The sequence below is a fragment of the Eptatretus burgeri genome, chromosome 7 (genome assembly GCF_056783735.1).
Source record: "Eptatretus burgeri isolate ZD-2024b chromosome 7, Ebu_testis_v1, whole genome shotgun sequence".
Classification (NCBI taxonomy): Eukaryota; Metazoa; Chordata; class Myxini; order Myxiniformes; family Myxinidae; genus Eptatretus; species Eptatretus burgeri.
Window position 1 is genome coordinate 21,461,639 of NC_140967.1, and position 16,216 is coordinate 21,477,854.

The window sequence follows — 16,216 nt, forward strand, 5'->3', positions numbered from 1 at the left end:
CCCAAACACCAAAAAGACCCAGCAGACCCAAAAGACCTTGAGGACACAAAATAACGAGAGGACCCAAAAGACCCAACAGAACCAAAAGACCCAACAGGAATATCTGTGACCCATGGAAATTCTGCATAATGTAAAATGTGACCTCAGGTCCCTAACCTCCTCCCCCTCCCACACACAATCCCATGTCCTCAACCCCCCTCCCAACACTGTCCTCTCTCTGCCCCCCCCCCCCACTACCACTACCACACCCAAACTCTGTGCTCCCCTCCCCGTTTCTTCAGATCCTCAAACCCCCTCCCAACCCAATGTCCTCAACTCCACCCCTCCCCCTTTCAAAAGCCTCAAACCCTTCAATCCCAACTCTGTCCCCTTTCTGCCCTCCCTCCCCCAAGCCAACTCTGTCATCCCTCCTCCTTTCTTCTTCAAGTCCTCAACTGTCCAAAATTCCAAGTACTCAACCCCCCTTCCAAACACAAATCCTCAATCTCCCCCCACTCCTCCCCAACGTCTCAATCCTCCTCCTCCTCCAACTCCCTGCACCCTCACCCCCAACTCTCTGTCCTCCCCTTTACATTTCTTCCTGTTATTAACAACATTACACAAATACACAGAGAACTTTGGTGCATGAGAAGGCCAATCGGCCTATCATGCCTGCGTCGTTCCTGTCCCCGTTTGTTAAGAACAATATTAAAAGTAAATAAAGATGGAACGTTAAATTAACAATCACCTCCCCCTTTCTTCCCTTATCCTTACTTTAATACACGGACCGGTGTTTGTGTGCTTGTTTGTTTGTCGCGCTACTCCTCCTACAGTTGTAGGCCAATTCCATCCAGACTTGCTCCGTCGGGTCAACCTGACCCCAATGTATAGGGGTGTTTTTATCTTTGCCGGTGGTTTTCGGGGGAGGGGGAGGGATGCAAATTCTCTTTGTAAATGTGTATCGTGTAGCGCCACCTCCAGGTGGGGGAGGCTATTACAAGTCTCCACCATTTACAGTACAGTATTCCTGTCCCCACGTTTTCCAGTGCAGTGAGGTGTTTTGAATTATAAACAGTGATTATGTTAATAATTGTATGTTTTTTTAATATTTGTATATAGTTATGTTTTTGCTTCATGCACATAATGTCACAGATATTATTATTTTTTGCCGACACAGAGCTGTCAGTTGCCTAGACACCGCCCAAATAAAGGTATGCGTCAGAAGAACGTGTTGCATGCTTGGAACCCACAGGGCGGGTACTCTGCTGGTTTGTGCGTCTGCTCTGACTCTAGGAGGTCGATGGTTCAAACTCCGGACGAACTATTTCTGCACCAACTCAAAAACAACAAAAAAAAGACACATGCTGCTTCCTTGCTTGATGATCAGCATTTAAAAGAATAGAAGACAGAAAATCAATGCTGGAAAGGCAATGGCAAACCACCCAGCATAACCCTTTCCAATAAACTGCTTTGGCAGCACAAACCCTCTGTAAATAGTGTGGTACTTGTATACTTATGAATTATTTAATTGTGTGACGACACAAGTAGAAAAGAAATGCTCGGTCTACAGGACCTTCTGATCTTTCCTCTCAAGTAAGCCAAGTCCTCTTTTTGGGGAGGGACAGGGGTAAGCATCATTACAATGATGTAAATAAAATTTCCTGTGGTCACCTGCCCTAGACAGAGTTATTTTATAATGTGGACATGCTACACCATCCCCCAATTTATTATCGAAGGGAATAAGTTCCTTTGTGCACAATCCAAATCCTCTTTCTTCTTCTTGCATATGACAACTTGGCTGCCAGTGGCTATCATGTTGTTGGGGCACGGCTGTGCCACTCATCCTGAGCCCCTATACCAGTACACTGGTACTCATTTCACCAACCTCAGAAGGATGGCAGGCTGAGTCAACCCCACCTGGTGTTAATTCGGTGGCCTAAGGGGCTCGAACTCAGGACCCTAAGATCCCAAGCCAGCCAGCCTAACTCAGGTGACCTCCTTCCATGTTCTACACCAATTGGTTTAGCTTCATCAACAAAATTTGCTTCTATCAAGAGTGAAATCATAATTGGGTAATTATTCATAATTTTGCTAAAATTTGGGTTGGGAAGAACTTTTGTGTTATTCATTTTTCTTTTACTTTCGGTTATTATTCTCAGAAACCATTTATTTATTTACACAAGATGAGAAGTTTATCAAAATAGGAAAGAGTATGATCTTAAGGATGATGATGTAATGAGTGCATGGCCCCGAAAACTACAATTGCGGTGAACGTGGTGGCCGAGTGCCTTCATCTATACATTGCGATCAAAGAACTAGAATCTCTTTTCGCTTACCCCCTCCGTCACCATAAAATCTCATCTGTCTTCTCTTGAGGTCCCTTCTTCTGGCTGGTGGTGAAGTCTCCTGAACAGGCAGCACAGCCCAGCGTCTACCTCGCCGTATCGGAGAAGCTGGAAGGTATCTCGGGTCGTTATTTTGATGGCATGCAGGCACGTGATCCGGGTCCAGAAGTGCAGGATGACCATATGTCTGCACTACTATGGGAGGCGAGCAGGAAGCTCGTTGGACTGCATTCTGACAACACAACAAAGTTGATAGCAGGACCCACAAACAATTCTGAATTGTGAGAAGCAGTAAAAAAATGGCCAACCCTTACAAAGAGGAAGTGTAAGTATCTTTGACAATGATGTGAATAAATGGACTTGAATGCACTCCCTCCTTTTCTTGGATTTGACCGGCAGATTGTGATGATAAGGAAAGGATAACGATTAAATAACCTTGCTACAAACTATGGAGAAAGGTAAATATTTTGTTTTCTAATGATACAGACAAAAAAATAAAACCTATAGTCTCAAAACATAAGGAATTCTAAATTCGTGGTAGGTTTACTTGTTTCATGTAACATGCTGGAGAGCGTTAGCACCTCTGATGAAATGGTTTTCCTGATTTCGTGTGAGGCAGGTGTAATTACCTCTGCCACCGAAGGTGGACGGAGGTTATGTTTTCACCTGTCTGTTTGTCTATATGTTTGTGAGCACGATATCTCAGAGTTATGGACAGATTCGGATGAAATTTGGTGAACAGGTGTGTGACAAGGACGAATTGATTCGATTTTGGGGAAGATCCAGATCCAGATACGAGATCTTTTTTAAATTGTTAAAGTGATTCTTCACCGTTGAGAGATGGGACCAAAAACGATATACAGTATAGCACGATATTTCAAAAATGTATTGGGCCCGATATGTTCTCGTAGATCAGGTATTACGTGGCGGAGGTATGCGCTCTAACGAGTGCCCTCCTAGTTTATTATAGATTTGGCAGAGATGGCATAAGAAATCAATAGGGTCACGCACGATGGATTTAGGTTTCAAGTTCAAATCTGTGATTGTATATGCTCGTATGTCTTTGTATTTCTCATCAATATTTTACAAAAATAAACGTTATTGCTGCGATTAAGAAATGTCAGAATTTTAACAGTTGCTAAAGTACGATTCGACGCTGTGCCATAAAAAAAAATTTAAAACCTGAACACATGATCATTGTTGATGTGACTTATTTATTTGACTTCAGTGGGACACAGATGAGGTGCAAACCTCTGACCAAGATAAATGCTGAATAATTACACGTCCATTTCATTGTGACCTAATCACGTAATGCTGCATTGTGGTGAATGTTTTCACATTAGAGATACGACATGGAAGTGACGATCTCAACACCGGGTATGTCCACCACCGGCAGCAATCACTGCATCGAGGTCCTGGCAGTGTGTTTGTAGTACTCTGGACAGTTCAAAATGATTGCGTATATGTGTCTTTGGAATGTATCATTCCTGAGTGACAGCCGTTATCATGAAACGTCCAATTCTTGGCATATCTCATATTGATCTAACAGTTCCTCACTCTCACGTTCGAGTCTTGCAACATGGCTGACGGAAGACCCTGCTGGAAGGTGTCTCCAAAGTTTGATTCCTCTCATTTTCTGACAGATGTGGCATTGGAGTAAATTGTTACCGCCGTGCACGCACAAAGCGAAAAGCAGGGTTATGCAATTGGTTCACTTTATCTGTCTGTTTGTCTGCAAACATCAGTTTGTGAGAGGAACAACTTAATTTCAATTGAACGTTATATTTTGAACACGAATGGGAACATGAATCTGAAATCGAACCTGTAGTTTAGCAATACTTTGGCTTTGAAACCGTTCTGATTGCGCGTGTCAGAGAGGAGTGAGATAATATCGAAATTCAAACGAAATTTTCTGCTCACAGAACCTGCCCATGTCCTGTTTTTCTCAAGACTGCACGGGGTAAGGTGTTCTATGAACTCTCCAGTTACGCCAGGCATGCGAAGCGAAAAACGGGGTTAAGCAATAGGTTCATGTCCGTCCGTCTGTCTTATCAGTTTATAATTGAGCAACAACTTATTTAAATCGAATGTTATATTTTGAACATGAATCAGAAGACAAGTCTTTCATTTTACAGTACTTTAGCTTTGAATTTGTCCTGATCACACGTGTGCAGAGAGGAGTGAGATAATATTTATACTCTGTCTGCCTGCCTGGTCATCAAACAAAATTGAAAATCATTCCAAACAGAAAACTTAATGTTTTTAACGACGTTATAATGGACACAAACACCAGGCACGAATAACTAATGTGAAGTGTTAGATAGTGTGATGTAAGAGGTACTGGTTAAAACCTGGAATTTATTTTATTTATATGCCTGTAAACATTTATTTAAATTTCATTTTTACTTAAAGACTGTATAAAACAAATTACCTTCATAATACTTCCAAGAACCATGCAATATATCGATATATAGCATTAGAGGGCGGCCATTATGGGTATATGCCTGGTGTTGGCTTAATGGTTAGGGTGGTGGGCTTGGGATCCTAGGATGCTGAGTTCAAATTCCACTTGGGTGTTGAATTAATACCATGTGGGGTTGACTCTGCCTGTCATCCTTCTGAGGTCGGCAAAATGAGTGCCAGCTTGCTGGTATACTGTGTCGGAGTGGCGACTCACCCAGTATTGTGCCCAATTGCCAAGGAGACTGCTTAAGCAGCACCAACGCTCTGCAAAGAGTATGGTCCCAATGGATGTATGGATGATGGGGATGCACCGATCATCTCCATCAACTCGTCTTTATTGTCGCCATCATTAACATCCCGATCACAATATTGGATCAAGTTTATCATCATTATTACTATTATTGTTGAAGGTAAGTTTCATGATCTTAATAACGCAAGAAAATAAACTTTATGCTATGTTTTTTTTGTGCAGGAAAATAATCCTGGTGTTGTCTTAATGGTTAAGGTGTTGATTTAAGATCTTAAGGTCTTTGAGTTCAACTCCTGTCGTTCTGTTATATAACACCAGGTGGGTTGCCTCAGCCTATCATCCTTCCGAGATCGGCAAAATGAGTACCAGCTTACTGGAAACTGGGGGCACTGCATCAATGGCACAGCCACGCTCTCATCAGTGATGCAACAAGCAGCAACAGGCTGCATAGAAAGTTATAATAACACTTTATTTTATATTCTTAATAACTCTTTTATTCATGAAAAGAAATGGCATAAAACAATACACAAACATCGTTAAGGTTACAGTTTGACCAAATTTTAAAATTGAAGTCCCTAACCCCATTTTCCCCATTACCCTCTAACTTTGCACATTTTTGGTTCACAGTGATTTTCAAGAATATAACCCCCACGAACCACAAGGTCCTCTTGTATGTACCTGAACATCGCACGTGGTATCATGTTCTATGAACTCCAGTTTAAAACATGTAATCGGTGTGTATTTTGGATGATCCACACACTGGTGTCTTGGAAAGACTGTTTCAAATTTCCTCAGAATACCTCGTGTCACCTCTATAAACCAAAGGGTGAATGAGTTGCACGTGCTCAATGATTATATTGCATGAGGTAATTACGATAGGTGGAAACCTGCAATCAGATGTTCTGCACATCCCTCGTGCCAAAAAGGTCCTTGGAATGAATGCTGGAACAGTCCTTCAGCAATTACATTTTTTAATTTCACATGTTCAATTTGTTATGGTGGAGAGTATATAATGTTTCTACCAGAACAGAATGGTCATCGTCAAGGATTATGAAAGCGAGAAGAAATAATCATTGAAATATATTTATTGTACTCATGAGCATCTGGTATGTCAGACAGGATGGTATTGAGGTAGCGCATGACGTACCTCTGAGCTATATCATCTCGGTTCGATTCCCGATCAGATTACAAAATGTCGGATCAGTGTTTTGGAGGAAGGACGTTGCATCATAAGGTGGGCCGTCCCTCGGATGGACCTTAAACTGGGTGTCCTGTCTGCCGTCATGAGCTGGTAGACATTTAAGGTCCCTCGCTGTCTTTTGAGAAGTGTAGGCGAATTACCACCGGCACCCTCAACAAATTACAAATTCCTTCTCAAAGCACTTTCAGTCGAACGTCGGGCCTGACCAGCCGGTTCGTGAAAGACGTGAAAAAACACGTCACTCGGCCGACCCCACAACAAGGTGGGATGAAGCTGTGGCTACTAAAGAAGCTGGGCAAGGGCATCAGGTGTTGATACACTCAAAATCCAACATGCCAGGGCATGGGGGAATGTCAGTAATCAGAATAGTCCGACACAAAGGCCAAAATGAAACGGTTTTGAAGTATTTGTTTATCAAATGGCAAAGTTGCAAAAAGCTAAACATTCTGCTGGAAAGAACTTTTGCTTTTTTCTCCAAATAAACTTTGTGTGAGGTGGAAGGAGTTTTACTGTGGTACTCATCCCAAATAATCTCCAGGTGATACTTGAGTGTGAAAACGTTTTTTTATATAAAAAAACCAAAGTTGTTCCAAAGTCCCATTTTCTTAAAAGCTTTAATAGAAAGGGCAAGTTTCATTCCACAGGGGAAACTGCTAGCTGAGGCACAAATAAAAACATGTACTGTGAAAGTCTCATAAATAGCACAGCTATTTAAGTTTACCTTTACCAACAAAAGTATATAAATTTGTTTTATAAAATACAGACCGAGTTTGTTTGATAACTTTTGTACCGAGCATCACGGTTTGTAGGTGTCATCAGTTTAGTATGTGGATCATCCCTCGTACAGGACAACCTGATAACCCCACAGTGCATATCGTGTCCTACGGCCGCATGGGATATTCTATGATGATTCCAGCTCACGTTGGAGACGTCACGCAAATTCTTTGTACTACAGGAAAGTGTTCAGATGCTACTCTGGGTAGCGAATGCTCCCAATTATATTATTTTCCGCTTTACTTTCGTGGGACGAGGCTGTAACATCTTCCACAAAGAAGATGGTTCTTCAAATGCACCACAAAAAAGAAAGGCCTGTAAAGAGAAACATGATCCATCTCATTGGAATGTCCTTTTTGTGGGTATCTTGATTCCGTTGGATGCATGCTCGTGTGACCCACCATGTAGAATTATTGGCAAACAGAAGAAGATGAAAAAAAAAATTAAAAACCACCAAAAACTCAACTTCCTACTCAACTCATTTTTGGTATTATTATATTTTTTTTTAAGAAGAATTATCAGGATTTGCAATCTTAGACTGCATATATTAAAGATGAAGGAGAATGAGTAAAGAAAGCTGCTGTTAGAAAATATTCTGGCAAGTATGTTTGTTTTTCCAACTGGGAAAAATGTTTATTTACATTTGTTGTAGGTCACCCCCAAAAAGAGGGTCTCGGGCCTTGCTGTAACTGGAATGTTATCATTGGCTGCATGGGCATTTACTTTTTTAGGGGAAAGTGTTTGTACTAATGTCACCGTTTCAGTAAAAGTGGGAGGAAAAGGGGGGGGGGTTAATGTAACTGTTTTATAAACAGGTGGTGTTGAAGGGTGCAGCACCACCAAACCCCAATGGTGGATTCATGCCTGCTCACTAGTACCTGAAGCTTTTGGGAGACTTGAAGATTCCTTGAGGCTGTTCCTTTTGTTATGGTGTGTCCTGATCCATTCTGTGTTCTAGCTCCTTCATGAGCCTCGACTCGATATTTAAAAAACTTAACATCTCACGCAAGCTATGTCCAATCTTGCTGTTTATTCATTCCCTCCTCTCCCTCAATCTCCAATCCTTTCCCATCCTCCTCCCATGTTAGTCTCCTGCTGTAGCTCCTCCCTCACTAGGGAGTACATAAGGCCATTCACAACAATCCATCATACTGTAATGGAAACTGCCTTGCCATAAATACAGATGAATGGGTCCACCCTTCCCTCTCAACTACCTTCTGCCTCTTACCACCGCCTGTAACCCCACTACCCCTGACCACACCCACACTACATTAGCTCATAACCCATCACACCTCGTGCCACTGTCCATTGCCCCCATCACAATTACACTCACCCCACCACTCTTGTGCTCACCCATCTATGCACAGTCAAACCATTTCCATCAAGTCCACAAACATTAAAGGCCTATGCTTCAATTTCAGACATCTTTCCTCATGGGTTGCTGCCTCACCCCCCCCCCCACCCCCCAGGATGTCTGTGTAACAGAAAGTATTCCAGACACAGGACAGCTTGGACCAACGTATCTCTCTGGTTATTCCTTGATCACTTTGACAGACCTAATGCTCGTGCCATTGGAAGTGTCGAAGCTCCTGATGCAGACTAGTTGCCTCATCTTTCCCGTAGTCCCTACCCCTACCCAGTGCCCTCACAAATTCTGATGGAAATATCTCTGGATCAATGTCCCTCTTGTTGCAATTAATTATTTATATGCATTTTTCTGTCCTCCCAACTGTAATGTCTTTTTGTAAGAGGGTTTTTTTTTTTAAATCAGCCAACATCAACCGATACAACACCATCCATGGTAGTGTATCAAAGACCTTTTGCCACACTTCAGGCATTTATACCAATTGTGTTGGATTCCTCACCTATATTTCCCCGAACGGCTCCCCCCAAACTCAATGCGAGACTTGCTAATGTCCAAATTCTCCTCAAACCTTTCCTGCTCTTCTGAGCTCCTCTTACCTCTTCAGATCATGTACTCTTGAGTGTCAGTGTCTTAAGGCAACCGCTAAGGCAATGTTGTGTCTGGCAGTTTAATTGGACAAAATGTTCTTGCCTGCGGTGTGCCATCTCTTCCACTTATTGGTCCACAACCCGTTCAAATATGGATGTTGTGCCTGGGACTCATTTTCACTCGGTCCACCTGGGGTCTAAACTCTCAAATCCCTCATAATACACAAAAACCTGGTTAAGTCTGTCTTGGGATCATGCTCCTCATATTTTCTTTCACTCCTCAAGGATGGGGTCATGCCAGCAACTGCTCCTGCCAAGGCTGACTGCTTTAACTCTGTCCTCGCAAAAAAGGCCAGGGGCTCGAATCTTTCTCTTCCTGCACTGATCCTATCCCTGATAACCCTCCCCACAACCCCCACTGAAAACATGAACCTCCCTCCCACCAAGGTGGAGAAATTCTTCATCACTCTTGACCACTCCATTGCTATTGGTCATGACAGCATCAGTACTTTAACACCCCTCAAGTGTTCAACTGCTTTGCCGACTACTCTTTTTCTGCCCATCGACTCATGATACCCCAATTCACAAGAGTGATGATGTTCTCAACTGTAGACCAGTCAGCCTTATCCCCATCGTTAGTGGAATGTAATGTAATGTTGTTCTTTCGTATGCAGTCTGTGGCTGCTGGTTGCATGGCTATGCCACTGATGCAGTGCCCCCTGTTTCCAGTAAGCTGGTACTCATTTTGCAGACCTTGGAAGGATGACAGGCTGAGTCAACCCACCTGGTGTTATTTCAGCGGTGATACAGAGGCTCAAACTCAAGACCATATTAAAGATCTTCAACCAGCCACCTTAACCGTTAAGCCAAACACCAGGATTAGGTCATGTAATCAGTAATTACAACAAATCTCAAGACTCATCTCTTCTCTAAATTGCTGTTTTCGAATCATAAATTTAGCTTGTACACAGGTCATTTCACTTTGGGCATGCTGCTTCGATGTCACCAAAGGATGGATTCCCTCCGTGTCACACAAGAGGTAAAGGCCATTTCACTGGATATCTTCCATGCATTTGATGATGTCTGGCACCACCCCCACCCCTTCCCACGACGGAATTCCAAACTCTCAGATAACGGTATCCAGCACTTCTTCCGAGATTGGCAAATTTACTGTGTACTTGGAAGCAGCAGGTTGCTTCAGATGAGGTCCTCTCTCATGCTCTACTTCGCATTCTGTGACCAATTTTTACCTTTTCTGATCCCTGTGGGTCAACATTCCAAGATGTGACCTCTTACTATGGTTATTTTTTTTAATCGTGTGATCTTTTCCTCAAGTCCTGCTTCTCCTCTCCTTTTTTCCCTTCTCCATATATACTACCAATAATATATTCATTACTTTTGCCTCACTATTCCACTTTCAATTTTAGGACAGGCATTGGTACAAGAAGTTGTTCAAATTTTTGCTGCCCATGTTTTGTCACCATTTGATTGTTCATCTTTTTAGACTCCAACTGTTTCTTCTTAATATGATAAATTTAAAAGAACGTGGCATTCACACACCGAAGGGTCTTATCCGAAGCTATTTTCATGCCCAGCCAGGATGTAGAGGTTGCTGTCAGCCGAAGGTTTCTCTGTTGGTCTGCTTTCCAGCACGACCACCCTGCAAAGGAAGCACGGATGTAATGAAACAGCAATAGGACAGCCATTGTCTGAAATGCAAGCTTATTTGGGGAAATGTATCTCAGAAATGTAAGTACATTATGCATTCGAGTATTGTTGTAATGAACATTATATGTTCCATGCAGTGATCGTGGTATCGGATTTCTCTGTCCGTCCGTCCCTTTGTCTGTCACACTCTTTTTGCTGGGAATGGCGTCCAGCACTCAACTCGTCACGTCGTTTAGCTGAGGGTAGTTGAACAACATAACTCATATATCTGACTATCCGACGTCCGTAGGTGACGGGCTGAATGCTAGATGCTAAGAGTCGATGTGACGGATTTAGTGAGATGGTAATGTAGTAAGGTGGCGTTGCATCTGGGACATCATTACGGCATTACATCTAGCACTAGGCTAGGCCTTTACGGTGGTGTATTATTCATGACTCAACGAGAACTGCATTCTGCAACTTGAAAAAAGAAAACGACAGCGTCTGATCCCTGGGAACAGAAAACAAATTCATAATATTGTTTTTTGGCTAAAAAGTGTGTATTACGAAAATTAATGCTGGGATGTTTCTAGGAAACAAAATGTTTCTGGAATAAAATAAAAATGCAAATATTGATTTTTCAATAAACTGGATTTCCCGTGCTATAACATGTGTAAGTTATGTTGTTCAACTACCATCAGCGAAGCGACAGGTTGAATGCTAGTAACAGACAAAGTGTCACGTAATCGTAGTATTATCACCACTATGATGTACGTAACATGAGACCACAGTGATCCCTTGCAGAGGAGAGTGATAAACCACAAGGCAAAACACGCACGACATGAGATACACATTCGCCTTCTCTGTACCTTTCTGCTCCTTCTTCACACTCATGATGGAAGCAATGTGAAGAGTGATGTTCTTTGTCCACTGTGCAAAGCTTGCTCAGGAGGTGTCGTGCTTTGTTCATTGCATGTGTAACACGAATCACCTTCTTCTATAGCCTACCTTACTGTCGCTGGTTGTTTGGATGAAGACTGGCTATTTGGATTTATGCTTCCAAATCCTGTGTCCCCAATCCCTCGGCCTCTGTACCCACCCTACCGAGTCGTATCCAACTGCTCCTGGACCATGTGTCTTTTGCCCCTGAAAAGGTGGAGAATATTCTGGCATCCCTTGACTCTGATTCTGCAACTGGACTGGATGGCATCAGCTCATGTTCCCCAAAAACCTGCTCTGCTGCTCTTGCACATACTCTTTCTGCTCTTTTCATCCCATCAGCCAACATCACTGCATTACATAAACTAGAAGGGCACTCTGTAGAGCGTATACCTCCGCCACGTAATGCCTGATCCATGAGAAAATATCGGGCCCATTACATTTTTGAAATATCATGCTATACAGTCAGTACTTTATCGTTTTTGGCCCTTTCTCTCAAATGGTGAAGAATCACTTAAATAAATAAATAATTCTCGGATCCATATCTGGATTCAGATCTTTACCAAAATCGAATTAATTTGTCCTTGCCAAACACACAACCTGTCCACCAAGTTTCATCTGAATCCACCCCCAACATTTTGAGATATCTTGCTATACATTAGTTTAGCCCGATCTCTCAGGTCAGGTCACGCCAGGTATGGGAGCATGCGCCGGAACAATCGTTGCTGCGTCCACTTTCCGCCAGTACTCCAGAGTCCTCTGTCTGGCCATCCCCCAGGCAGATGCCTAGCCCATCCCCATCTCCTTGAGATGCTGATCAACCTGCTGCAACCACGATGCACGTGGTCAGCCCATTGGCCTCCTCCACTCATGAGGCTCCCTCGCTGTGAGAATCTGGTGAGCAGGATCAGCGTCAGGAAAATGAGCCACATGTCCACACAGCCGCAGCTGACGCTCACGGAATATACAGGTAACAAATCTCATTTGAGTCTCTCTCAGAAACCGCTCACTGGACACAAGGTCCGACCAACGATAGCCAAGTATTCTCCGAAGAGACCTGGTACCAAAGGAATTAAGTCTCCAACTCAGATCCCTGGTCAGAGTCCAGGTCTCACATCCATACAGTAAGACTGGAAGCACCAAGGACCTGAAGACTCGGACTTTCGTCCTCCCACACAGTTCCCAACAGCGCCACACCCCATGATCCAGTGAATCCATGACTCCCCAAGCCCAACCCAGACATCCATTGACTTCTGGCTCACAGCCAGCAAAGACATGAATATCACTGCCAGGGTAAGTGAATCTCTCTGTGACTTCAACATTCTCGCCACAAACAAGTACAGACAAGATTACAGCATCCAAGATGTCATTGAAAGCCTGGATCTTAGTTTTGACACAGGAAAGCCATAATCCCAGTGGTTCCGACTCTTCATTCAGCACCTCAAGGGTGAATGAATCACTTCAAGTCATGCCACTATCTCTCAAAGGTGAAGAATCACTTAAAAAATTATCAGATCCGAACTTGGATTCAGATCTTCACCAAAATTGAATCAATTCTTCCTTGTCACACACCCAATGTGTCCACCAAGTTTCATCCGAATCCGTCTACAACTTTCTGAGATATTGTGCTATATATAATTTTTGGCCCGATCTCTCAATGGTGAAGAATCACTTTTTAAAATTCTATTACTCGCATCCGGATCTGGATCTTCATCAAAATCTAATCAGTTCATCCTTGTCACACATCCAACCTGTCCACAAAATTTCATCTCGATCCAACCACAACGTTTACAAACAAACAGACAAACAAACAAACAAGCAGTCATGGACTGGTACTTACGAAATCGTCAACTTGACCTCTGACCTTGTCTAATAAAAGCTGTCTCTCGAGAAGGTAGCGACGCAAACCAGAAGTTTCTACAATGATTCTGTACCAAACCATCAAAAATCGAATGTTTGACCTCACTGTGACCTTGACCTTTGACCGATATTGACCAAAATCTAATCAGCGCTAGTCATCACCTTCCTGAATCACGTGGTGTAATTTGACATTGGTAGCTTCTTCCATTCTCGAGTTACCGCGGATTAACGTAACGTTAAGGTCACACCCCCCCCCCCCCAACTCGAAAGGACGCCAGGGCGAGCGCGATGACGTCAGCGCGCACACGCAAAACCTCGCTACGTGACGAGCCGTGACGCGGCGGGTGAAATATTTTTATACAATCTTAAAACGTCTCCAAAACATCCGATTTTTACCAGAATTTCGACAACCGAGTTGTAAGCGTCCTAAGCGATCGCAAAAACCGAAGACAAAATTAAAATCGAAGTTAAAACAAACTCGTAACGTCGACCGAAGCAAAAATACTCCATTTCTCCACAGGAATTTACAGAATTATTTAATATTATTTTATAACACTGAAAATTTTAAAACAGCCGTAACTCAACGAATTGACACACAAATTCCGCCGAACTTACCTCGATCTTCCAAACTCACGCTCCGTCAATAATACCTGTGGTAACTTTTCTCGAGTTATCATGTTTTGAATATTTGACCTCACTGTGACCTTGACCTTTGACCGATTTTGACCAAAATCTAATCAGCACTAGCCATCACCCTCCTGAATCACGTGGTGTAATTTGACATTGGTAGCTTCTTCCGTTCTCGAGTTATCGTGCCGACAAACAAACAAACACACACACAAACAAACAGAACGGAACTGATCAATATACTTACGAAATCTTTAGATTTCGTAAGTAACAAACACACAGAAAAGGGTGAAAACATAATCTCCTTCACCTTCAGTGATGGAGGTAATTAGAATGGCACTCGGTGGGGCATATACCTCTGCCAGGCTGAACGGTTTACGTTGTGTATTCCACTGATTGGTCTCGATGCAGATCTGGCCTTTCATCCTTCTCATACACCAAAATCGAATCGGCTTGTTATTGTCATCTACCCAACTCATCCACCAAATTTTGCCATAACCCGTCCACAACGTTTTGAAATAGCATGATATACCTGTATTTCGTTCTTGGGCCCCATCACTCAATTATGAAGAATCATTTTAAAAATTAAAAGAAATTCTGGTATCCGGATCCAGATCTTCATCAAAATCTAATCAATTCGTCCTTGTCACACCACCCAACCTGTCCACCAAATTTTCTCCGAATCTATAACTCTTTGAGATATCCTGCTCACAGACAGACTGACAAACAGACAGGGCTGAAAACATAACCTCCATCCACATTTGATGGCGGAGGTAGAATGATGCAAAAAACGATCATCTTTACCGTTTAAGGACCAAGGACCACCTACGTCCCAAAATTTTGAAGTGGGGTATCTCCAATATTTTCCTGGAAAATTTTGCATTACTTTACATTTGTACATTGGCAAACATTGCAGCTAATACGGGTAAGATCTTTTGTAGTTTCCATAATTTGTCATGCTTTCTTGTTGCCTTTTCTTTTTTTTTCCATCACACATACTCTTAAATTTCAAGAATTTTTTTTTTTAAGTTTGTCAAACCAATAATAAAACTGGACTTGTATCTGAAAATTACTTTCAAGATGCGTGTGATCCTCAAATGGTTAACTATGGACCTATCAGCTTACCTCCAATCATCAGCAAGGTCATGCAATCCATCATCACAGTTGATATGAAATCCTTCCTTTTTAACAACGGCATCATCTCAGATCACCAACATGAATTCAGAACAGGTAACTCAATCTTGGACATCCTGCTCCTACTCTCGCAACAATGAATGGACGTCCTCAATGTCAGACATGAGATCAGGGCCGGCTCTCTGGACATATCTCGTGCTTTCAATTCAGCTTGGTATCCTGTCTAGTTCTCTAAGCTCTATGCCTATGGCATACAAGGCTAACTCCATACATGGCCTCCTGACCTCCTCCACTCTCGCAGCGAATGTCTGGCCCTCAATGGAATCCTTTCATCTCCTCTTCCTGTTAAGGTTGGAGTGCCCCAAGACAGTGTTCTTGGCCCAGTCATATTCCTATTCTTCATCAATTATCTCTCTGACTCTCTGGGAAATCCCCTTTATCTATTTGCTGATAACTCCACCCTCTGCTGTGACATCCCTCAAAATATTTACATAACTCCTGGGTCTCCCTATCAGCCATGAACTTTCTTGGGCTAACCACATTTCAAAGTCGACCCCTAAGCCAGTCGCCAACTGAGCATCCTCCATCATATGAAGTCCTTCCTTGACACACCTGAACTCGTATCCACCTATAAAGCCTTCATCTGCAACATGGTGGAGTACTGCTCTCCCCTCTGAGCTGGCTCCCCTGCCTCACACCTTGCTCACCTTGATTCCGTGGAAACCAAGGTCTTCAGGATCATTGGAATCTCCCGCGTTGAAGCTGAGTCCATGTGCTTATCACTTTCCCATCACAGACAGGTCTCTCTGTCTTCTATCACCTCCTTTTTGATCATGTACCCTCTGCTCTTTCCTTCCTTTGTCCTCCCCAGGTTTCTGCAGAGTGTATGCGGTCCACCATCAAACCCTTCTAGTAAAACTCCCAAAGTTCAGAATCACTGCTCACCTTCACTTCATTTGTTCCTCTTTTTCCTGCCTGTGGAACCAACTTTCACATTCTCTTCAATCTCGTTCTTCCTTCCAGGTCTTCAACTCAGCTGTTCAC

The 16,216-nt window shown here is 42.9% G+C and overlaps 2 protein-coding genes across 13 annotated transcripts in view; one reads left to right on the forward strand and one right to left on the reverse strand.

Annotated features, from left to right (window-relative positions):
- Positions 1 to 16,216, forward strand: part of RDH13 (retinol dehydrogenase 13) — a 32,089-nt gene that overhangs the window by 15,013 nt on the left and 860 nt on the right. Inside the window, exon 7 of one of the 3 annotated variants that reach the window (XM_085887636.1) lies at positions 2,356 to 2,693. The exons of 1 other annotated variant lie outside the window; for it this stretch is intronic. In XM_085887636.1, coding sequence (XP_085743762.1) covers positions 2,356 to 2,609 — 254 coding nt within the window. In that variant the 3' untranslated portion in view covers positions 2,610 to 2,693. Of the gene's footprint in view, positions 1 to 1,156; positions 1,379 to 2,355; positions 2,694 to 16,216 lie in introns of those variants that run through there. One more of the 3 variants, XM_085887638.1, reaches the window with a different exon arrangement.
- LOC147022808 (mitogen-activated protein kinase kinase kinase kinase 5-like) overlaps positions 2,336 to 16,216 on the reverse strand; it is a 149,995-nt gene continuing 136,114 nt past the window's right edge. For 9 of the 10 annotated variants that reach the window (XM_085887628.1, XM_085887634.1, XM_085887631.1 and 6 more), the window contains 2 exons: positions 10,526 to 10,625; positions 6,834 to 7,327 (listed from right to left, as the gene is read on the reverse strand). In XM_085887628.1, the coding sequence (XP_085743754.1) occupies positions 10,535 to 10,625 (91 nt within the window). In that variant the 3' untranslated portion in view covers positions 6,834 to 7,327; positions 10,526 to 10,534. Of the gene's footprint in view, positions 2,557 to 6,833; positions 7,328 to 10,525; positions 10,626 to 16,216 lie in introns of those variants that run through there. The other variant, XM_085887627.1, reaches the window with a different exon arrangement.